At 29.8% G+C, this 25836-nt stretch overlaps 2 protein-coding genes across 11 annotated transcripts in view; both read left to right on the forward strand.

Moving 5' to 3' along the window:
* LOC149891334 (uncharacterized) overlaps nucleotides 1-25836 on the forward strand; it is a 111099-nt gene that overhangs the window by 36451 nt on the left and 48812 nt on the right. For 4 of the 10 annotated variants that reach the window (XR_016451097.1, XR_016451096.1, XM_090082995.1 and 1 more), the window contains exons 6-11: nucleotides 684-797; nucleotides 17703-17816; nucleotides 18548-18661; nucleotides 19514-19627; nucleotides 23415-23528; nucleotides 24802-24915. Coding sequence is in view for 7 of the 10 variants with exons in the window: in XM_090082995.1 (XP_089939121.1) it covers nucleotides 684-797; nucleotides 17703-17816; nucleotides 18548-18661; nucleotides 19514-19627; nucleotides 23415-23528; nucleotides 24802-24915 (684 nt within the window). In the remaining 3 variants the exon portion in view is untranslated. Of the gene's footprint in view, nucleotides 1-683; nucleotides 798-15226; nucleotides 15311-17702; nucleotides 17817-18547; nucleotides 18662-19513; nucleotides 19628-23414; nucleotides 23529-24801; nucleotides 24916-25836 lie in introns of all 10 variants that reach the window. The other 6 variants (XM_090082996.1, XM_090083001.1, XM_090083002.1 and 3 more) reach the window with 5 other exon arrangements.
* Nucleotides 1-25836, forward strand: part of LOC149891335 (uncharacterized) — a 216200-nt gene that overhangs the window by 24692 nt on the left and 165672 nt on the right. The gene's annotated exons all lie outside the window — the stretch shown is intronic.

Here is a 25836-nt window from a genome sequence, read left to right on the forward strand (position 1 = left end):
CGTCCGGGAAAACCGTACGGTTCCCGTATGACTCCCGGTGGCATAACCCGGATGATAAACATACCAGATCCCCGGTATGTTTATCATCCAGGTTATGACACCGGGAGCATGCACACACACACACACACACACACACACACACACACACACACACACACACACACACACACACACACACACACACACATATATATAATTTTTATGAAAATTTCTATGCATGTGTTGATACCAGATGTTGTGTCTTTTGTTACTCGAGAAATAATTACTTAATTTTTTTTGTCAGAATGTAAAAACAATTTTTCTTTCTGAAAGAAAAGCAAGCTAGCCCTCACACACCCGAGTGAAAGACTCCTTAGTTTCCCAATATCTTTTTTATATATGTTTGTTTTTGAGGAAATCTTGAATATGTATTAAAGAATAGAGAAGACGAATTAGATGTTAACTTTGAGCGAGATAAGTTAATTAAAAAAAAGTATTTCATGACAGTATATTTGTTTGCTAACCTTCAACAACCCTTAAGTTTTTACTGAAAATGAGAAAAAAAAGATCTCACTTATGACAACTGTTAATAAAAGGTTGAAAATATAATATTGTTTACACATTTTTTTACATCAACTACTGTTACTTTATTGTAAATTTGTTTTATGTATGTTAAGTGACGTTTTTGTGTTTTTTCTTTTAAGATCCCTGTTACTATAAAGGTTGTTCTCATCTTTGTACTCAAGTCTCAATGTTTGCAGTATGCTCATGTTTAGTTGGTTATAAGTTGCAGTCTGATGGCAAGGACTGTTTATATGGTATAAATTTTTTCTAATTTGTTTAAAGAATACTTTTTTTAAACATTTTTAAAAATACGGTGTGAATTCCAATTACATATAATATAGCAAGTTTGCTTCCCTTAACAAGCATCTTTCTCTTTACATTAATACACTATTTTTGTGTAGTTTTTAACAGAATTAACAGCTTAATGGAATTTGCTTGTTTAGCGTGTACCTGTCATAAACGACTCATTTTGTAAAGGGTCAATAGCAAATCAAGTTGTAATTGCGAATGATATCTGTTAGCATTCCCTTTTTCAGTTTGTCTTTGTAGTTGTATTATGGTTTTCTCCTAAATTATCTAACATCTCTAACTTTCTTTAAAACGATTCACTCTCCATTAAAACAATGAAAGAAAAATTTTCCTCTTACCTGCGTGCATCGATATTTCTTTGCATATTTGTTACTTCCATCGATATTTCTTTGCATATTTGTTACTTCCATCGATATTTCTTTGCATATTTGTTACTTCCATCGATATTTCTTTGCATATTTGTTACTTCCATCGATATTTCTTTGCATATTTGTTACTTCCATCGATATTTCTTTGCATATTTGTTACTTCCATCGATATTTCTTTGCATATTTGTTACTTCCATCGATATTTCTTTTCAAATTTATTGCTTAAGTATAGCAATAAAGTCTGTTAGAGGAATAAGCAGAATTTTTTTTTAAAGACCTAATTGCGGTAAAAAACCTGAACAAAATCTGTAAAAAAAAAAATTTTAGAAAAACTTAAAGCTTTAAAATAAGAAGTTATCGGATGACTAAAATAACAAAAAGCATCTTGACATTTCCCTCATATACTTAAAAATGTTTGTCCTGGTTCCAAGACTTACAGACTCTAGTCAGACACCTTCTTCCCATTGTTTTAGTGTAAAGTCCGTAACGAAAGCTTTTTACTAGATCAAGATTCAAACTAGAGTCCAAAGGGTTATTCGGGTTCAAGCTGTATAATTAGCCTGTGGAGAACAGTAAGAACACCCGTGAAGACTTTCAAAATTTTGGCGTTCCATGAAATCAAATGCAATCAAAATAAAGCCAGAATCCAAAAAAATATACTCTTTTAAATAAGTATATCTTGCTATTAGACAAAGATAACGCAAAAGAACCACTATGAAACTTCTACTACATACTTCAACAGGAATAACGCAAAACGTACTATTGAAAACATAAGTAGTTTTATTCCGCATAGTTAATGGAAAAATGTGCACATTTCAACATGTCACCTGTTTTTCTATTTGACTTTTAAGCTTTTACAGCCCTTTGAAGCCTTATATAGAATCAAAAACTGCTGACTACCAAACAAATACATTAAAAACAAATAAAAACATGACCTAAAAAAAGTAAAAACTGGGTTTTTTGTTGTAGCAGGGCTGTCGAACATCTTCACTGAACCATTTATCAAGAGTTTGCAAAGTTGATTGCGATAAAAGAAGAACGCAGACCCTACAAACGATGCCACAATAAGGTGAATACAATTCATTAACATCTTTTACCTGAAAGATTCTTTAAAAATGGAATACTTGCAATCACAATTTTAGTTAAAACGAAATTATTAAGCAAAAGCACAAAAAAAAAAAAGGTCGATTAAAACAAAGTTTAACTTACCTAGTGACCTGTTAAATCTTTTAACTAAAAGCAAAAGAATTACCTGATTTGCTTAAAACATTGTAACCAGCCAAAACAAAATACTATTGAGGTCTTTATCGTCAGCTGAGAGGAAAAACAGGTTTTAATAAAACTCATTTCTCTTTAGATAATACATTAAACTTGCCAAAATGCATTGAATGAAGAAAGGAGAATAACGCTTATCTTCGTAAGCTTTTTCTTTTTTAACTAAATTGAACAGCAACCTCCTAAAAACGTTCTCTAAAAAACAAATTACACTAAAGTTTAATTGAAGTTCAAAACAAACTCGTAGCTCTCATGGTTGCATAGCTTAAAAAACAAACAAACTAAATCGGAAATGTTCACCTTGTTTAACTTTGATTCTTTTTCTATCGTGAGAACTCGAAAACCATACTGCAAAAGTAAAACAGATTTAATACTTCGTGGTTGGACTCGCATAGTCAAAGCATCAAGGTTGAGACTATCCTGATTAGAATTTAAAAATTACGTGTGCAAAATGTTATGTGGGAAGTTTCAGAGATTTTCACACCATTGCGATATTGTTTAAGGTAATATATATTTTTAACCAAGAGCTGACCGTTTGGGAAGTCAAGTCTATAATTAATGGTATTAATCAAAATAAGGGTAATTTTTCTACCTTAGTAAAACTAAAGAAATAGGGATAAAGTAAAATATTGAGAAAAGAAATCTTCTCTGAAAAGAGTGCAGGTTGCCAACCGCTGCCTTAAAACAATATCTTAGTTATAGAAACACTAAAAAAAAAGAGGAAATCCAAAAACAATTATTGCTTTGCTTGTTTCGTTTTTGAAACAAAATACAAAACATGAACCACTTGCTGGGCCATTCCAGTTTAATGTTTGAAAACTTCTCCATTGTTGCAAACCTCTCCGTTGTAAGTTTAGAATCATAACTATGAATCTTAAATGGTTTTTTTAGCATTTACCACCATGTAACTACATTTAGTCATGCGATTTAGTAATACATTTGGTTTATTTTTGATTGTGACCACAATCTGTAAAAAGCGCATCACACAAAAAAAGAAACTAAAAGCACTGGATTTGAATGTGCCATATCCTGTAGTCAGTGTGTTAGATCCAAGCTATAGAATTTCCTGCCTATAGAGTTCCCTGGCTAGAAGTTGATCTTCCAGTTTCTTAACCGTGAAGGTACTATATCGAAAACCGCTGTTTGCACTTTCTTTGCACGCAGATATACAACTCTGGGCAAAGCCTTGTTCTGTAGGCCATTCCACTCAGTGTTAGAGTCTTGAATGACAACGGCCTTCCATTTAAACTTATTAACCTTGGGGTGCTGGCCTTGTTATGAATCCTTGAGCTTTGGTCTTTCTATATAAACTGGGCCTTAAATAGTGCTGGTTTTGATTCTTATTATGGGTACTGGAATTGATTTATCTTTGCATTCAGCTTATAGCATTGATGAATTTCTTTTTTCTTTACTAATACTCAAAGCTCTCTCTATGAGTAATAAAAAGAATGCAAGTGGAATTATTCTTTTTTAATACTGTTTTTTTGCAATTATGTTTTTTCTGTTGCAAAATAATTTTCTTTCAAGTTCACAATATTTGTCTGACTTTTCGTATTGTTTTTTTGCAAACTGATGTTTGCAATGCGATGTTTTTGACTAGGAACCTTATAAATACTACTGTTAAGCCAACACTGAGTGCTCTCTTTTACAATAAAAAAAACCAAAAGGTTTGATTTACCATTATTTCATGATCAACTAGGGCATCTTTTAATTAAGAAAAAAATGATTTATCCAAGCTTTCTACAAGAAATGGGTTTCCCAAAATGAGAACTTTCAACAAACAACACCGAATACATTATTTCAAGTTTCAATAAAGTAATCGTTTCAAGATAATTTGTGCTTTTAAATATACATTTTATGAGAACTTGTACATCTAAGGTGAGTTCTTAGAATTTCCCCACCCAACAACAAATCTTCTTAAAGACAAACTGAAGATGTCTTGAAATCGGTCTTAAAGGTGTCTCAAACTGGTCTCAAATGAAACACAGTAAGTCGTCTTATCTAAGACGTCTTAAAGTTGTCTTATTTAAGACATCTTAAAGCTGTCTTAAACTGGTCTTAAATGAAACACAGTCAGTTGTCTTATTTAAAACGTCTTAAAGTTGTCTTATTTAACACGTCTTAATGACGGCATAAACTGGTCTCAAATGAAACACAATAAGTCGTCTTAACTAAAACGTCTTTAAGTTGCCTTATTTAAGATATCTTAAAGTTGTCTTAAACTGGTCTCAAATGAAACACAGTAAGTCGTCTTAACTAAAACGTCTTAAAGTTGCCATATTTCAGACGTCTTAAAGTTGTCTTTAACTGGTCTTGTATGAAACACTTCAAGTCGTCTCAACTTAAACGTCTTAAAGTTGCCCTATTTAACACGTATTAATGACGGCTTAAAAAGACGTGTATATAAATGTATGTATGTATATATATATATATATATATATATATATATATATATATATATATATATATATATATATATGTATAAAATGAATAAAAACACCTTTTTATGAAACTCTGAGTTTCATACCTTTCGGCAATCATCAGCCATAGTGTATATTGTTACTTAAAAACCGTTTAAAAATTACAAATTAAAATCACGGTAGAACGAGTTCTGACGTTGCTAAACCAAAAAAAAACAAAAAGGCGTCAAAGGTTTTAGTCCCTGGTGTCGAAAAAGGATAGCAAAAATTTCTTTGAATGTCGGTTCTTTGATATTATTTCATATCTTTTAAGTAAGTTTTTTTCTTTATATGATAATTTATGAAATTTTTCGCGGAGACAAAGATTACAAACTTTTGCTGCTTGATTGTAGGGCTTGATTTGTGCTACAATCTTCCATGTAATCACCGATTTCAGATTTTTAGATTTTAGCATCCATATTATTTTGAAAAGTTCGGTGTCATTTTTATATTATTATATGCATTTATTAAAGAATTGATATTTGGCATGCAACTATAACTAACTTTAATATAGTTTCGATTAAAAATTTTATGACGCCTGTTTCCTACTGGAAAGTGTTGGTCAATTAAAGCTAAGAAGCGCTTTCCAATATTAGTTTCATAATTTTTGCTAAGCGGGGGGTTATACCATGTAATTTTACGTTTACGATGTTTACTTTGATGTTTGTCTATTTGCGGTTGGTAGGTGAGTTTTGAATTGTATCCTGATTTACGTAAAGCCTCTTCATAAGGAAGAATAGAGTTATTGAACACAGTTTCATTTATTGCCATAGCTGATAATCTTGACTCAATAGTGCCAGGAATTTCTTTTTTTTCATTAGGTGGATGGTTTGAATCAGAATGAACATACAAAAGTTGGTTATTAGGTTTAAAATATGGTTGATAAGAACTGTCGATCAGGTTCAATGTTACATCCAGATAATTGACAATTTTAATATTAGATTGAATGGAGATATTTAGGTTGTTACTTTTAAAAATATGCGTAAAATTCTTTTTAATTTTCTCCATTTGTTGGCCGCTTTTGTTTTCAAAAATAGCAAGTCCGTCATCACGATACAAACCAAAATTATTTTTATCGTAATGCTTAGAAAGCTGAAACAATATAAAGATACCAACTAGTTCGCAAACTTCAGCTCCATCAAATGCACCTATTATGACATCAAATAATCCGCCTCTTTTCTTTATCCAAGTTTCATCGTTTTTAAAAATGAAAGATTTCCTTGCATGATATAATAGTTTTTTATCGTCATCATTTATAACAACATGTTGTTCGGCGAAACTGATTGCATTGGTAAGAGTTGTTTCACTAATAGATGGGTAAAAATCATTTATATCAAAAATAAGAAATTTAGCAAAGGGGTTTATTTTTGATGTTTTTAAACCAATCTATAACAAATTGGGTGCTTTGCCATTGATACAACTGTAAAAATAAATATTGCTCTATTATTCAATAGTATCGAGCACTCTCAAACGCACAAGAGTATTTGTATAGTACATTATATATTTTGTATATATATATATATATATATACTACTGTGATCAAAAAGTAAGGTGAATTTTTTTATAAAATGAAAAATCTTTATTTATTCTTCCAAATCTGTATCGTCCCCCTCAAAATAATCCCCCCGGCCACAATGCACTTTTGCCAACGTTTTTTCCAGTCTTCGAAGCATGCTGAAAAGTCCTCGGTAGGGATAGCCGTCAATGCGCGTGCCGATTCACGTTGGATCTCTTCAATGGACTCAAAACGATTTCCCCGGAGTGGTCTCTTGAGCTTTGGGAACAGCCAGAAGTCACACGGTGCTAAGTCGGGCGAATAAGGTGGTTGTGGAGCAACATGGGTAGAGTTTTTGGCGAGAAACTTACAAAAAACCAGTGCTCTGTGCGAAGGCGCATTATCGTGGTGCAAAATCCAAGAGTTATTGGCCCATAATTCCGGTCTCTTTTTGCGAATAGCTTCACGCAAACGTCGCATAACGCTTAAATAATATTCCTTGTTGACAGTTTGGCCAGTTGGAAGTAATTCGTAGTGCACGACACCACAATAATCAAAGAAAACAGTCAACATTACCTTGATTTTTGAGCAACTTTGACGTGGTTGCTTCGGTCTCGGCTCGCCTTTTTCACGGTATTCACTCGATTGGTCGGTTGTTTCAGGATCGTATGCGTAGACCCAAGTCTCATCGCCAGTAATAATTTGTTTGTAGACGTCTTAATAGTCAGAAAGCATTGCTTCACACGTTTTAACGCGACGCTCTTTTTCAAAGAAATTGAGAAATTTCGGCACCAAACGTGATTTGAGTCTTCTGAGGCCCAAATGATCCTTCAAAATCGCTTGCACCGACCCAAATGATATTCCAACCATGTCAACAAGGTCTCGAATGGTTAACCGACGATTTGCAAGCACCAATTCTTTGATTTTATTGATGTGGCGATCATCAATCGAAGTCGATGGTCGTCCGGAGCGTTCCAAGTCATCAACACATTCTCGGCCTTCTTTGAAGTCTTTGTACCACTTGTAAACATTTTTTTGAGGCATAGTCTCTTCACCGAAGGCCTTTTGCAACATTCGATACGTTTCAGCAGCAGAAATATCATTCCGCAAACAAAATTTAATAGCACTTCTTTGCTCAACAAAATTAGACATCGTGAAAATCGCCGAATGCACTTTTGGTGCTTCAGAAACAAGCGTAAACAAAAAAAAAATTATGAGTTTGACATGTAATTTGGCGCAAATGTTAATGACATTCCTACCAACTTAAAAATAAAAAAGATTGGACGATTCGAATAAGGCGGGAAGTTTAAATTAAAAATTCACCTTACTTTTTGATCACAGTAGTATATACAGTGTGGTGCAAAAAAAAAAGCCACACTCAGTTTTTTGATGAAAAAAGCGTTAAAAAATGTCTTAAACTCATATAATAAAAGTAATATAAGAGAAATTTGATAGAAATACAAACCTGAAACCAAGATCTGTAGCCTTTGCCTTCACGAGAACTTTGAAATTTTATCGCATAAAGAAAATAACCTACTCAACAAAAAAAGCGAAGTAATATCTAAATGTCGACATGCTAACAAGTTCCTTCTATCCTCTTTGATACTGAAGACTAAATAATTGCGTCTTTTTGCTCATTACATCAGAATTCGTTCTACCGTAAATTTGATTTGGTTTTTAAAAGGTTTTTTACGTTTTTAATTTGTAAATAATAGCTGATGATTGCCGTAAGGCACGAAACTTTAAGTACTATTAAAATGTTGTTTTTCTCCATTTAAATAACAGATATATATATACATATATATATATATATATATATATATATATATATATATATATATATATATATATATATATATATATATATATATGTAACCTTCCAGTATATTATATATTATTCCAATATATTATATATATATATATATATATATATATATATATATATATATATATATATATATATGTAACCTTCCAGTCTCCTTCCAATACAATTTAAATATATTTATATTGTATTGGAAAGAGACTTGAAGGTGGTGGTGAAAATTGTGAACTACCCAAATGCAATAAACGAAAAAAAGAGACTTGATTTACTTTAGAAGTATTTCAAAGCATCCACAAAAAAGAGTTTATGACTATTTTTAATAAGATTTTCGTAATGCTGGTGCGTTTTTAACATGTTCTGAATATTGGCAGTCTTCTCCGATTCCTTTGGATAGGTCTCCCGGACAGCAGCTAAAAAGAGAAAGTAAATTAAACAATAATAGGTCAAGAAAATTATTGTTTCAGAAATTTGTAAAAATGTGCTTGTAATAACCTAGCCATAGGACCTTTACGGAAATAATTTCAAATTCTTTTGAATTATTCGTTGGTCTTTTGCATATTGTCGAGGCGGAGATCCGGAAACACATTTAAAACCAGCAGCCTAAAGAGGAGACTTATATTTCTGATGTTGCTTATACTGGCAGCTAAAATCGTAATCCATCCGCTGGCAAAATTCTTATTCTTCATTCAACACTACCCTTCCTTCCCAAGACTTTTTATAATGCCCCTTTTACAAGAATGATATCCAGTATGAGCAACATTCCATTTTAAAAATGATCTTGCTGGGGCATCACAGAGAAAAGCTTTAATAGTGTGTATAACTTTAATAGTGTGTACAACTGATTTTATTGTCAGAAAAAATTGTCCACATAACTTTAAACCAAACAATTCTTGTCATTCTTCCGTAATTGCAATTAAAGACGTAATTAAAGGCTCAACTAAGGAAGGAATTAAAGCACGGACATATAAGAGATGGACGTGCAACTTGTTATTATAGTTTAAACTTTTAGTATTAGTTTAAAATTTTATAGACTTCAGGATAAAGTAATTACTTCACGTGTTGCAAATTATTAAACAAATTACTCCAAGATAAAGGAAATTAGTTGTCGGCACGATCAGATTTTATCATTTTTTCAAGATAAACATTTGTAAATTCGGACAAATTTTTTCGTATAAACAAAGTTTGTCAATGATAAAATAGACCTGTAAGAACAATTTTAAAATGACTAAAAAAGTATAGGGAAATACACTGCAACCATTTTCTATAGACGCATGTAAAAATTAGCGGATTTACAGTGTTACAGTGGTAATAAAATTGTTTTAACGGTACTTTTGAATAAGTATATGTAAGAAAACAATGATCCATTATGCATCTGATTATTGTCTTTATTGTATTAAAATAATTAAATTTTTAATATTCACGAGGCAATTTTCTATAGACGCACTAAAGTTTTTACGAGTTTTGTCGCAAATTTCTTATATTCTGTAGTATTTTTTATTTTGTGAGTCAAAATTAAGATGAACTTAACCAAATGCCCAAAGGAAAGGTCCTTACCATAATTGAAAAAGGTCAAATATGGGCTAATCATCGAGAAAAAGTTCCAAATCGAGAAATTGCTAGAAGATTGAAGAGATTAGATCACGTTATCCAAAATTTCTAGAAAAATCCAACAGATTATGCAATAATCAAGAGGAAACCAAAGAAATCTAAGGTTTCAGGCCGTGAAAAACGTAGAGTTATTCAACTCGCATCAATTTCATCAAAAAGTTTGAAAAAAATTTAAGTCAGAGTTGGGTTTAAATGTTTGGAAGGAGACGATTGGGAAAATTCTTAAAGACAGCCCACACATTGTAAGATCAAAAATGAATAAAGCACCAAATTTGAAGCCCGTTCACAAAGAGAAACGGATGGAATTCGCCCGCGAAAACATGGCCTGCAAATGGGAACAAGTAAGAAATTTTAGATTAAATTCTCATGAATACGTAAGATGTCTAAATAGCTGAATATTTTTGTTTTCAATACCAAATGAATTTTTTGGACGAGAAAAAGTTTAATCTTGATGGGCCTGATGGTTTTAGGGGCTACTGGCGTGATATGAGGAAAGAACCCAAATATATTTTGACAAGGAATTTCGGTGGTGGATCTTTGATGGTTTAACTTAGGTTTTGTGCAACAGGAAAGTTAAATTTAGCATTTATATCTTGCAAAATGAAAAGTTCTGAATACATTGATGTGCTAAATTTATGTTTGATTCCATTTAAAAACAAATATTGACACAAAATGTTTGTTTTTCAACAAGATTACGCCAGCATTCACACTAGTAACGAGACTGAAGCTTGGTTTTAAGCTAAAAAAATTGAACAAATGTGGTGGCCTGCTCGCAGTCCAGATTTGAGTCCTATTGAAAACATCTGGGGAATCATTGTAAGACGTATCTATGCTGACCAGAAGCAATATAACTCTGTGGGAGAGCTAAAAGTAGCGGTATCAGTATGCTGGGAGGATATGGAGCCAAAAGTACTGGAAAACTTGGTGGGAAGTATGCCTAAACAAATTTATCAAGTAATTGAGCGCAAAGGAGGTCCAATCGTGTACTAAAAATGTGATAAAAACATTTTTTTGGATAGTTTTGTTAAAAAATGTGAACTGCGTCTATAGAAAATAGTCAGCTATCTTTTGAATTTAATTCAAAATGATTGACCTCTTCAAATTTGATATTTTATTTTTGATACTTTATTTATAAATTATTGAAATACACTTTAAAAATAAAGTTAAGTACATTTTTAAGACATAATCCACATGCGCCTATAGAAAATGGTCGCAGTGTAAAAAAATGCTTAAATATAATTTTTTGTCAAGATGTGGTTTCATTCAGTTCCTTGGTCCTTCATTCACCAGCCTTAAATTTATGTATTTTTTTGGTATTTTTTCCCATATGCCGCCATTTTTTGCTTCGACCATTCCATAAGCTCCACAATATGTATTCCATTATGCGTTATTTTTTAGTAGGTCTATTTTCTAATGGGCTTTTTTATGATTTGATAATGCAAAACCTTATAAAAAGTTATTCAAATTTATAATTACATTGCAAAATGCTGCCAGATATTTCATGCTTTCGTATTTCATGTTTCATATCTTATTTCATTTATCATAAAAAGCAATTAATTACACCTAAGTTTATATATAGCTGGTAAATCATATTATGTTAATGTTAAATACTAAGTTATTCTTGCGGTTTGTCATAAATTGGCTTTGCTATATTCTTTAAAAGTTCGATAAATTATTTTTTCTTTAAGAATAAGTTAGTATAAGTTATTTATCCTTAACTGTATATATTTCTGTTGTTATATATATATATATATATATATATGGCACTATTTTCCTTTCTCACCCTCTATTTTTATTGCAGATTATAAAAAATTGTCCTATTACAAAAATAAGAAAATGTATAATAAATAAAACTTTTAGACCAACTCAATGTACTCTAAACTAAATCTGAAAAAATTAAAAACATACGAAAACGTTAATATTTTAATTAAAAACATACGAAAACATTATTTTTTCAACTGGATGATGAGTTTAAAAAATGAAAATAATTATTTAGAAATTAAACCCTTTTTAAATTTTTAAAGTTTTGATCGGTTCCATTCGAATGCTAATCATTACGGAAATTATGATATGAGTAAAAATTTTTTGGTCAGTATTTGTGATGAATCGGTCAAAATTTTTTGAAATAATTGTTCGGTATTTTTTTTCAGTATATATATAATTTTGGGTCAGTATTTTAAACAAATGGTCAGTATTTCACTTTAATTTTGTCGCTATTAAAATTGGACAGTATAAAAGAAAAATTGATCAGTATAAAAGTAAAATTGGTCAGTATAAATATTAAAATTAGTCAGTATAAATAGTAAAATTGGTCAGTGCAAATTTTAAAATTGGTCAGTATAAATATTAAAATTGGTCAGTATAAATATTAAAATTGGTCAGTATAAATATTAAAATTGGTCAGTATAAATATTAAAATTGGTCAGTATAAATATTAAAATTGGTCAGTATAAATAGTAAAATTGGTCAGTATAAATAGTAAAATTGGTCAGAATAAATAGTAAAATTGGTCAGTATAAATAGTAAAATTGGTCAGTATAAATATTAAAACTGGTCAGTATAAATATTAAAATTGGTCAGTAAAAACAGAAGTTGGTTAGTAAAAGCTTTATTTATACATTTTTAAAAAATATTTCATCTCCAAATATTTAACAATATCAAAATGTGATCAGTCTCTTAGTAATGCTTTAGTAACTTTTTTTGGTCTCCCACGTTTTCTTTTTTCACCAATAGAAACATCTTTTGCTGCCAGTGGGGGTTTACAATACTTCATTCGAATTGCAAAACCAACAATATGTTTGCACATGAACTTCTTAAAGAAATCTGAACAACTACATACATTATGTGACCAATTTTCTTCATTCTTGATAATAGTTAAGGTCCAGAACTTAAAAGCTTTTTGTTTAAATTGGTCAAAAGTCTTCCATTTCATTTCTTTGTTGAAATCTATTTCTGTCTGCGTAGTTTTTATTTCATCATTTGCAAGTAAATAATATTCAGTTGATTCTTGGCCCACTGAAAACCTTTTGTCCATAAATTTAGTGTAATTTTGGTTCTTGGCTGTATTTTTTCATGTTTGTTGAATATTCATTTGACCATTTTGCAACCATCTCTAACGCAACCTCTTTAAATCTTGAAAATGGATGCCTTCTCCTTAAGGTATCTTCATCTTTTGCCACTCAATTAAATGATTCAAAAGCATTATTAGTACTTGGTGTGAAATGTCTAAAGCCTTTATACCAAGTTTGATGAGAATTCAACCATTCCGCTTCAAAGTACCTAGAAAATTCTAATTCAAGTTTTTTCCATTTTATCAAAAACAAACCTGAAACTTTCTTAAAGATCTCTTTATTCTGACGTTTTTGCAATGTGTCTATATCCTCAATAAGTTCATCTTGATGGGTTTTGTTTACCATTGCCTCAGCCTTTTTATTAGAATTCCGACGCATATGCGCCCAACACATCACCATATCCTTTTTGCCAAAACATCAGAAAATGCATTTCGAATTAAATAAGCACCATCTGAGATTAATACTGGCAATCCATATCAGTGGTCCCAACTAGTAACACAGGGAACCCTTCCTAATTTAATTTGTACGTAGCATCAGCATGTAATTTATCTTTTCCTGAAACTTGACATAAGAGTCTTTTTGTTGATACAAAAATTCGAAATATCAAATTGTCTAGGGCATCATCATTTTCTTCTTTGACATCTGAACCATCTGGGTAAACTGTGTTGTAGTTTACTATGAAAGGTTCATCCTCACTGTAGGGAACATTATTATTTTCTATGCACCATTGTTCATTTTCACCAAGAGAAATTGATATACTGCCATATTTTTTCTTTTTGTAAGCAGTTCTATAGTTTTGGAGTTGTTTCATTTGGATTTGGTGGCCATTATCTACAAGGGTTCTTAAAATTCTTATTTGGTTTCATAAGCAAGTCACACATTTTGTTGATTTCAATCTTTAAAAAAATAGGGATAGCTTCTTTGGACATGTTGTTACTGTCATGTTCATGTCCATTTTTAGTTCTGTAAATGATTACATTGTCACTTGCTGAATCAAATAACAGATAAACTGCAGCATCACATTTTTCTTTGCCACTTTGAATGGCTTTACATCTATAGTATGATTTTTTTCCATCGTTAGTGTAGTTAGAATAATGATAACTCCATTGATCTTCTGCTGTTATCGCTGAAAAAATATTTGAGAAGAAGTAAATAAAAAGAAGAGGAGGAAGAAAGAGAGAGAGAGAGAGAAGAAAAGGAAAATAGAGAGAGAGTTTTAGGAGAGAGGGAAGAGGGGAGAGAGGAAAACGCATCTCCTCTCTCTCTTCTCTCTCCAAATGTGCAATGAATCTATATGTTTGTAGACCTAAATAGCTCTTAGGCCTAAAAGTTTGTTGACCTAACTGTTAGGGACCTAACTGTCTGAGACCTAGCCGTCTGATGACTTAAAAACTGTTTACCTGCAATTGCATCTTTCTTATTCGGGTATGTTTCTCATGTTATCCATTCACGTTTTCGTTTCTGTTTCCTTGATTTCGATGATGCTTGCTCTTCTATTGTCTCAATTTCTTTTTCACTTGAGGACTTGTATTCTGGAATAAAGTTTTACCATTTTTTTAAACTTTCTTTATTCAGTTCTCTGATAGAAATGGCAGTCTTATTTGTAAATTTTATCTAATTACTTTGGTCAAAGTACATAATACTTTAGTTAAATTACAGATCATTTTATTTAAGTTACAGATCATTAAATATTAGTTTAAAATACAGATCGTTTAATTTAAAAATACAGATCATTTTAATTAAAATACAGATCACTAAATTTAAAATACAGATCATTTTAATTAAATAACTGACCACTTGGTTAAATAACTGATCATTTAATTAAAAACTGAAAACTAAATTAATTAACTGATTTAATAAATAATACTGACCATTTAGTTAAAATACTAGTTAAAGATAAGTTACATACGTCTTAAAGTCACCTTATATTGGGTGGGGTCAATCCAAAACTTTTTTCCTACTGAAGATATGGTCTCAAAGTTGAAATTTGGAGATGTTTATGCCCGTTTTAATTTTCAAAGATATAACAGTTAAAAAAATATTATCTTAAGAAGGCAATCGGAGCTACAGGAAAAACTTGCCCCACTCACCATATTGTGTGCCTCAAATTTGTCAAAAAAAGTTTTAATTTAAAATAGCGGAAGCAATTCACCCCTATTCAGTATTATCAAGCTTTAATCTACCAATTTGGTCTTTATTCATGTTAGTTATTGTAAAGTCAATACTAAAAAAACAAAATTTATTCATTTCTCTAGTTGATGTCTGTTACAATTAAGGGTGTTATCGGACCTGTTTTGCTGGCCGATATTTTTGCTCTGCTACTATGAATTTCCAGCATAATCTCTTACAGTGATGTTATGGTAAGAATTTATCTTTATCAAAGTCTCTCTGTTTTCACTCCAGACACTGCCCATGATATTTAACTAAAATACGTTTTGTTCAATTTTTATTGCTGCTTTTCACCCATTTCTCTAGGTTTTAGAGTTGCTAAATTCACTGCAATGTAGGGGTTAAGCTGTTCAGTGTTTTATGATACTTACTTTATCATAAAGGTAACATTTTGACATTTTTTTGAACTTTGAGTTCAAAAAAATGTCAGAATGTTACCTTCAGAGTTTTCCTCTGGCCACAGTTCTTTAAAAAATTTTAGCTGCAAACAAAAGTGCAATTAAGTTTTCTCAGTAACCACTGCAAGGTTTGATTTTCATTTAACTTATAGGAATATTTTTTTTGCTTTAGCCAACAAAAGTTTAAAACTTTTTGGGGTGCATACCTCAAAAAACGCAGTCAGATAATTGGTAGTATCTTTGCAGTCAGTGAGCCTAAAAACTTGAAACTTGGCGTCACTTAATATTATATGGCGTGCAATAATAGAGTAAAGTACACAGAGAATGGAGCCAAAGTTTTAGCTTAGAGTGCAAAAATTACAATTTGTGCGTGCAAAAAGCAAGCCGGAGGCAACAATTGGGGAGAAAGTTCATAGGTGCGAAGAACATCCAAAGAGAAAAGACAGCAAAATTTGAATTGACCAATATACGAGGGTAAAATGCCTTAAATACAGAATTGTACCCACTGGTCAAAGATAAAGAAACAAATAAAGTAAGATTAGACTAAAAGATAAAAAAATGGTAAGTAATCGCATTTTCAGAAAACGCTAGTATGACTTAACGTTTTATCAAATTAAGTTGCAATTGTAGTGTTTTTACACTTGGAGGATAAATAAACTTTCTGTGAATAAAGATATCAAAGAAAGTTTCATTAATTATTGATAATATGCGGAAACTGCTGCAAGAACCTGTTACTATATTGATGACAGACTATGACAAAAATAAAATGCCAATAAATCAAACAGTCTACAACAACTTTGACGAGTAAGCCGATGCTAAATTCATATGTTGCTTTCAGATATTCATTTGCTGCTGCCTGTTAAAAAAATCAATTCGAAATGGAACTTCGAAAAAGTATTTCACAATATGAACAATAAGTGAATTAAACCGAAACGTATCCCAAAAACTGTAATGCAACATTTTTCTTTTTGAGGGTATTATATAAGTTTATTACAATTTAGCTGACTGAACCTTCTCCCTGTATTTGTCATTACCGAAAGTAATAGAAAAACAAGAATTTCCATTCTAAATATCTCTGATGTAATTTCCAGCCTTACACAAAACAAATACAATTCGATTTTTTTCATTACTTTATTGCAAGTAACTGAGCATTACGTTATTAAAAAGTAAATGAACCCTCTATTCATATGAAGACAAGAGCAATCAGAAAAAAAATCTTTAAGAAAAACATAACGGTTTTGAAAGCACGGTTGGTGTTGGGGATGATAGAGCAGTGTGGAGAGATAACATTTTTTTCAATATTTTCAATTTTTACGGATGGTGTTGTGCATGATATATAAATACATACAAATATACATACATACATGCATGCATGCATTCATACATACATACATTCATACATATATACATACATACAAACATACATAGATATATACATATATACATACATACATACATACATACATACATACATACATACATACATACATACATACATACATACATACATACATACATACATACATACATACATACATACATACATACATACATACATACATACATACATACATACATACATACATACATACATACATACATACATACATACATACATATATACATTCACACATACATTCATACATACATACATACATACATACATACATACATACATACATACATACATACATACATACATACATATATACATACATACATACATACATACATACATACATACATACATACATACATAAATACATACATACATACATACATATATACATACAAACATACATACATATATACATACATAAATACATATATAAATAAAAGTATGCATAAAAATATTCATATATATTTAATTAGTTGTAAATAAATATATGTATATCTTTATACATATATATATATATATATATATATATATATATATATATATATATATATATATATATATATATATATATATATATATATATATATATATATATGTTTTATGTATAAATATTGATATATATACTTATATAAGAAATGATATATAAAACTTTGTTAAAATAAACACTCATACTGACACTCATAATAAACACAATTAAAAAAGAAAGACCTAAATAACCATAGTCACCTGACAAAGCAAATTGCAGTTATTCATATTGCTTGACGAAATATTTTTTTTCATTCAAAGATCCTTGTTCTTCTTATGGCTGTTCTCATACGTGCAGTGTCGTGTCAAGCAATGCAGTCTGCTCGTGTCCAGCTGGAATGAAATTGGATTATTACCGCAAGAAATGTTTCACAGGTACTGTGCAATCATTTCATATAATTTGCAATTTATGTCAATAATTACTTAATACGACTGTGTTTTTCAAAAACAATTTAACGATTCCCATATTGTTAAAACTCTAATGCACATTAACATATACATACATACATACATACATACATACATACATACATACATACATACATACATACATACATACATACATACATACATACATACATACATACATACATACATACATACATACATACATACATACATACATACATACATACATACATACATACATACATACATACATACATACATACATACATACATACATACATACATACATACATACATACATACATACATACATACATACATACATACATACATACATACATACATACATACATACATATTTACATACATACATTCATACACATATACATACATGCAAATATAAAAGCATGCGGACATACCTACAAGCATATATACATACACGTAAATAGTTTTACATGGATTGAGGTATATGTTTATGGATATTTAATTTAATATACCTTACATGTTTATATATATCGATATATAACTTTATATAAGTATTGATATATATAACTTAATTGAAAGATATAATCGCACAGACATTAATAATAAACACAATTAAAAAAGAAAGATATAAATAACCTTAGCCAAATAAACCGACTTGGCCTATTGCAGTTATTAACATTGTTTAATGAAATGTTTTTGCATTTCCGTCAAAGATCCGTGTTATAATTACGGCTGCACTCATAAGTGCAGTGTCGTGTCAAGCAATGCGGTCTGCTCGTGTCCAGCTGGAATGATATTGGATTATTACGGCAAGCAATGTTTCACAGGTACTGTGCAATCATTGGATTTAATTTGCAGTTAATAACGATAAAAAATTGTTACGACTGAGTTTTACAAAATAAAATTTATCGACTCCTATGTTGATAAAACTCTTGTGCACATTTACATATACATACCTATATACATAACTGCATACTTACATGCATACAGAAATACATACATACATACACACATACATACATACATATATAAATACTTACATACATACATACATACATACATACATACATACATACATACATACATACATACATACATACATACATACATACATACATACATACATACATACATACATACATACATACATACATACATACATACATACATACATACATACATACATACATTCATACATACATTCATACATACATACATACATACATACATACATACATACATACATACATACATACATACATACATACATACATACATACATACATACATACATACATACATACATACATACATACATACATACATACATACATACATACATAAATATATATATACATACAAATGCGAATATAAATATACATACATATTTAATTAGTTGTACCTAAATATATGTATATCTTTATATATATATATATATATATATATATATATATATATATATATATATATATATATATATATTTTATGCTTATTCATCGATATATATATTTATATAAGAAATGATATATATAACTTTGTTAAAATACACACTCGTACTGACACTAATAATAAACACAATTAAAAAAGAAAGACCTAAAGAACCATAGTCCTATTATATGACAAAGCAAATTGCCGTTATTCAAATTGCTTAACGAAATATTTTTTTTTTTCATTTAAAGATCCGTGTTATAATTACGGCTGTTCTCATACGTGCAGTGCCGTGTCAAACAATGCAGTCTGCTCGTGCCCAGCTGGAATGAAATTGGATTATTACGGAAAGAAATGTTTCACAGGTACTATGCAATCATTTCATATATTTTGCAATTTATGTCGATAATTACTTGTTACGACTGTGTTTTTCAAAAACAATTCATCGACTTCTATATTGTTAAAAGTCTAGTGCACATTTACATAAACATATCTATATACATAAGTGCATACATATATACAAACATGCATATATAAATACATACATACATATGAAAATTTCTCATAATAAATTAATATTTGCATTTGAAGAATTCGTATTATTTGATGTTTATAATTTGTATATATATATATATATATGTATATATAACTTATAAACATCAAAAAATACATATTCTTCAAATGCAATTATTAATTTATTATGAGAAATTTTAGCTGGATCATGGTTACCAGCATCATCAGCTTGTAAAATTATTTTAAATTACAAAAAATGGTTAAAGTTAAATGACGTCAGCAGCTGAGTGGCTTCTTTTTTTATTATCCTCACGTAAAATTGTAAAAATTGGTGTCCAAAATTTAGTGTTTAGAAATTGCCTGTTATCAAAATTAATCCCGCCATTTAGAGGGGAACATTGGTGCCTTTGTATTTCAAGTGCCTCACGGACCTTCCTATCAAATGATTTGGTCTCTACTTTAAGAGTTTTAGTTTTCTCCCAATTAATTTTTTCTTGACATGATTCACTATGTTTGGCTATTGCTGATTGATGATGTTTGCCCTCGTTTAAGCTTTTTTGATGTTGTTGGGTTCGAGTTCTAATTTGCAATTTGGTTTCGCCAACGTATTTCTTTAAACAGTTACATTCATTTAAGTAAGTTCCAGGTTGGCTACTGCGTGGTAATTGAGATTTGTTTTTACAGGTTAGCAGTGATCTTAAATTAGGATTCGATTGAAAAAAATTCTCTTCTTCCAACTTTTCTATATACTTTTCTTAATTTAGTGGGCAGTAATCGTATCCACGGTTTAGAAACTGTATGGAGGGTGTCACACTCGGATTGATCTTTGTTTTTTTTTATGGACCGTTTTTTTCTAGTTTCTTTGACAATACTTTCCAGTTGGCTTTTGTCGTAACTATTTTCGTTGAACATTTTAATCAGAAAAGTTATCTCGTTTTGTAAATGTAAATCACTGCATATGGAGTAAGCTCTGAGAACGTAACCTTTAAATATTGCGCATAAACTTTTGGGGTCGTGATTTGAGTGAGGTTTAATTTAAATATTCGTAATGGCTTCTTTTCTGTAAACTTAAAACTCGTAATTACCATTGGTGTTTATAAATACCGTTATATCGAGGAAGTTTAAAGTTTTATTTTCACTTTCGATTTCAATTGTGTATTGTATTGCAGGGTGTTGTTTATTTAAAATAAGTTGGAATTGCTCTGCTTCCTTATTTTATGAAAATCTAGCATGACTATCATCAACATATCTTAGATAGGATTTTAAATAAAGAGAATGGTTTAATGTTTTTGTAATTTTAAAAGCATTTTCTTCGTGGTATTGTAGAAAAGATTCCGCTAGTATGACCATGAACGAAAGACCAGTATGACCGGATTTCTCCAACTTATGAATTTCTTCGTTCCACAAAATATAACATCGATGTAAACATAGCTCTATCAGCTTTTTAGTTTCCGATATAGTAAGTTTAGTAGAACATTTGTAGGAATCATCTTTATTTAATTGATTTAAAAGAATCAAAGTAGCTTCTTTAAGGAGAACTGATGGATAGAGGCTTACTACATAAAATTAAACTTGAACCTCATTTTTTCTATATTCTATGAGTGTGTTTTGTTAATAAAGTCAAAAGAGTTTTTCTAAACGTGTTTTGTTTTTGTTTCAGACAGGTTGTATTGCCTTCACTAAGTAGTTAGAAATTCTATATTTAAGCGTGCCGATTGTTCACACCACTAACGTGCGTGTAATTGCTTCGTAGAACAATGTTAACATGCAAATATGTTTAGAATAAATCATTTCTAAAAATAGAAACTGTGTTATATGATTACAGGTGACTAATGCTTTTAATTGTCGTTTTTATGTTTTAGTATCATTTGGGTACATTGTTTTATAAATTGTTTTATAAATTCTACGAATCAATTACACGCACGTTATTCTCATAGGATAGGACTTTTCAGGTTTGTGAGCTTTATTTAAACCATAATTACGAGGTGGGATGGGGTCACTTGGATATATAATATAGCATTCAGTTTTTGAAAATAGTTGCTTTTTATTAAGTAGTGAGAGATAGGTTCTGATATTCGTCGCATATTTATAAGAAGAATCCTAACTCAGAACCTTTGTTGGACCAATCTGTTTGCGAACTTTTTCTAAAGCATTTTTGTATTCTATTCAATCAAAACCATTACCTTTATCAAAAGGATCGACAAGTTTGCTTTCTTTAATTTCTTTAAGAGCTTTTCTTTGTTCTCTTGTTAAATTTTAGCTGAACTTTTTGTCTATTTCAATGTGACGATGTAACGATATAACGATATATAATAACACATTTAATAACAGTAAGAAATAATTATAAATTATCACAATTAAAAACAAATCGATGAAACGGTATTTAATAACACCAATGGTAATTACGAGTTTTAAGTTTAAAGAAAAGAAGCCATTACGAATATTCAAATTAAACCTCACTCAAATCACGACCCCAAAAGTTTATGCGCAATATTTAAAGGTTACGTTCTCAGAGCTTACTCCATAAGCAGTTATTTACATTTAAAAAACTAGATAACTTTTCTGATTAAAATGTTCAACGAAAATAGTTACGACAAAAAGCCAACTGGTAAGTATTGTCAAACAAACTAGAAAAAAACGGTCCATAAAAAAAAACAAAGATCAATCCGAGTGTGACACCCTCCATACATTTTCTATACCGTGGATACGATTACTGCCCACTAAATTAAGAAAAGTATATAGAAAAGTTGGATGAAGAGTAGTTTTTAAATCGAATCCTAATTTAAGATCACTGCTAACCTGTAAAAACAAATCTCAATTACCACGCAGTAGCCAACCTGGAACTTACTTAAATGAATGTAACTGTTTAAAGAAATACGTTGGCGAAACCAAATTGCAAATTAGAACTCGAACCCAACAACATCAAAAAAGCTTAAACGAGGGCAAACATCATCAATCAGCAATAGCCAAACATAGTGAATCATGTCAAGAAAAAATTAATTGGGAGAAAACTAAAACTCTTAAAGTAGAGACCAAATCATTTGATAGGAAGGTCCGTGAGGCACTTGAAATACAAAGGCACCAATGTTCCCCTCTAAATGGCGGGATTAATTTTGATAACAGGCAATTTCTAAACACTAAATTTTGGACACCAATTTTTACAATTTTACGTGAGGATAATAAAAAAAGAAGCCACTCAGCTGCTGACGTCATTTAACTTTAACCATTTTTTGTAATTTAAAATAATTTTACGAGCTGTGATGCTGGTAACCATGATCCAGCGAAAATTTCTCATAATAAAATAACATTTGTATTTGAAGAATATGTATTTTTTGATGTTTATAAGTTATATATACATATATATATATATATATATATATATATATATATATATATATATATATATATATATATATATATATATATACATATTTATAATTATATATTATATGTATATATATCGATATATATATTTATATAAGAAATGATATATAAAACTTTGCTAAACTACACACTCGTACTGACAATCATTACAAACACAATAAAAAAAAAAGACCTAATTAACAATAGTCACATTATCTTACAAATCAAATTGCAGTTGTTCAAATTGCTTAACGAGATATTTTTTTTCATTCAAAGATCCGTGTTATTATTATGGCTGTTCTCATACGTGCAGTGTCGTGTCAAGCAATGAAGTCTGCTCGTGTCCAACTGGATTGAAATTGGGTTCCTTCGGCAGGCAATGTTTAAGAGGTATTGCGCAATCATTTCATATAATTTGCAATTTATGTCGATAACTTCTTTTTACGACTGTGTTTTACACAATTTAAAAAAGTATATAGAAAAGTTGGATGAAGAGTAGTTTTTAAATCGAATCCTAATTTAAGATCACTACAAACCTGTAAAGACAAATCTCAATTACCACGCAGTAGCCAACCTGGAACTTACTCAATTGAATGTAACTGTTTAAAGAAATACGTTGGCGAAACCAAATTGCAAATTAGAACTCGAACCCAACAACATCAAAAAAACTTAAACGAGGGCAAACATTATCAATCAGCAATAGCCAAACATAGTGAATCATGTCAAGAAGAAATTAATTGGGAGAAAACTAAAACTCTTAAAGTAGAGACCAAATCATTTGATTGGAAGGTCCGTGAGGCACTTGAAATACAAAGGCGCCAATGTTCCCCTCTAAATGGCGGGATTATTCTTGATTACAGGCAATTTCTAAACACTAAATTTTGGACACCAATTTTTACAATTTTACGTGAGGATAATAAAAAAAGAAGCCACTCAGCTGCTGACGTCATTTAACTTTAACCATTTTTTGTAATTTAAAATAATTTTACAAGCTGATGATGCTGGTAACCATGATCCAGCGAAAATTTCTCATAATAATTTAATATTTGCATTTGAGGAATATTTATTTTTTGATGTTTATAAGTTATATATACATATATATATATATATACATATATATATATATATATATATATATATACACATATGTATATATATATATATATATATATATATATATATATATATAAATGTATATATATATATATATATATATATATATATATATATATATATATATATATATATATATATATATATATATATATATATATATGTATGTATAAATATACATATATATATATATATATATGCATATATATATACACATATATATTTATGCGTTTACATATATATATACATATAAATATACATATTATATATATGTATATATATATATATATATATATATATATATATATATATATATATATATATATATATATATTTACATATATATAAATATATATTATATGTATATATATCGATATATATATTTATATAAGAAATGATATATAAAACTTTGCTAAACTACACACTCGTACTGACAATCATTACAAACACAATTAAAAAAAAAAGACCTAATTAACAATAGTCACATTATCTTACAAATCAAATTGCAGTTGTTCAAATTGCTTAACGAGATATTTTTTTTCATTCAAAGATCCCTGTTATTATTATGGCTGTTCTCATACGTGCAGTGTCGTGTCAAGCAATGTAGTCTGCTCGTGTCCAACTGGATTGAAATTGGATTCTTTCGGCAGGCATTGTTTAAGAGGTACTGCGCAATCATTTCATATAATTTGCAATTTATGTTGATAACTACTTTTTACGACTGTGTTTTACAAAAAGAAATAATCGACTTCTACATTGTATAAATTTTTGTACATGTTTTCATATACATACCTATATACATAACTGCATACATACATACATAAATTCCTACATGCATACATACATTAATACATACATACATACATACATACATACATACATACATACATACATACATACAAACATACATACATACATGCATACATACATTAATACATACATACATACATACATACATACATACATACATACATACATAAATACATACATACATATAAATATACTTCCATACATACATACATGCATACATATATACAATCGTGTATACATACATACATGGATATATACAAACATATATAAAAACATTTAACATATAAATGCAAATACATACATACCCACAAACATGTTCATTATATAGTTACATGCATACATTCACACATACAAAAGGGAGAACCTTAATGATTGGGACAAACTCAGATTCTTATATAAGCATCGATGTAAGGATATTCAAATTCCTGTAGCAAAGAGTGATAGAAACAAGAACTCAACTGAACAACTTATGCATCCTATTGCTCTATGATCGTAATGACTATGGATGTTATTGTGTTTTCGAATGTAAGAAGTAATTTTTAAAAATGATTTTTTTTTTTCTGAATTTGCAGCACTTTTTGAAGTTATGGAAAATAAATTTCCATGCTTAATTAGATAGCAGTCTCTAGTACTACAGTGAGTAAAACATTCAAGATTAGTTAATGGTGTTATTGGTGTTACTAATCATTTTTGGATAAAGTGATGCGCATATTGAATGGGACAAAGTACTGCCTACTGAATGATTTTAATAAGGTATTATTTACAGCTCAGCAGA

Source organism: Hydra viridissima, unplaced genomic scaffold (genome assembly GCF_058129835.1).
Source record: "Hydra viridissima isolate aposymbiotic clone 2 unplaced genomic scaffold, HvirCarnegie_v1 scaffold_3, whole genome shotgun sequence".
Classification (NCBI taxonomy): domain Eukaryota; kingdom Metazoa; phylum Cnidaria; class Hydrozoa; order Anthoathecata; family Hydridae; genus Hydra; species Hydra viridissima.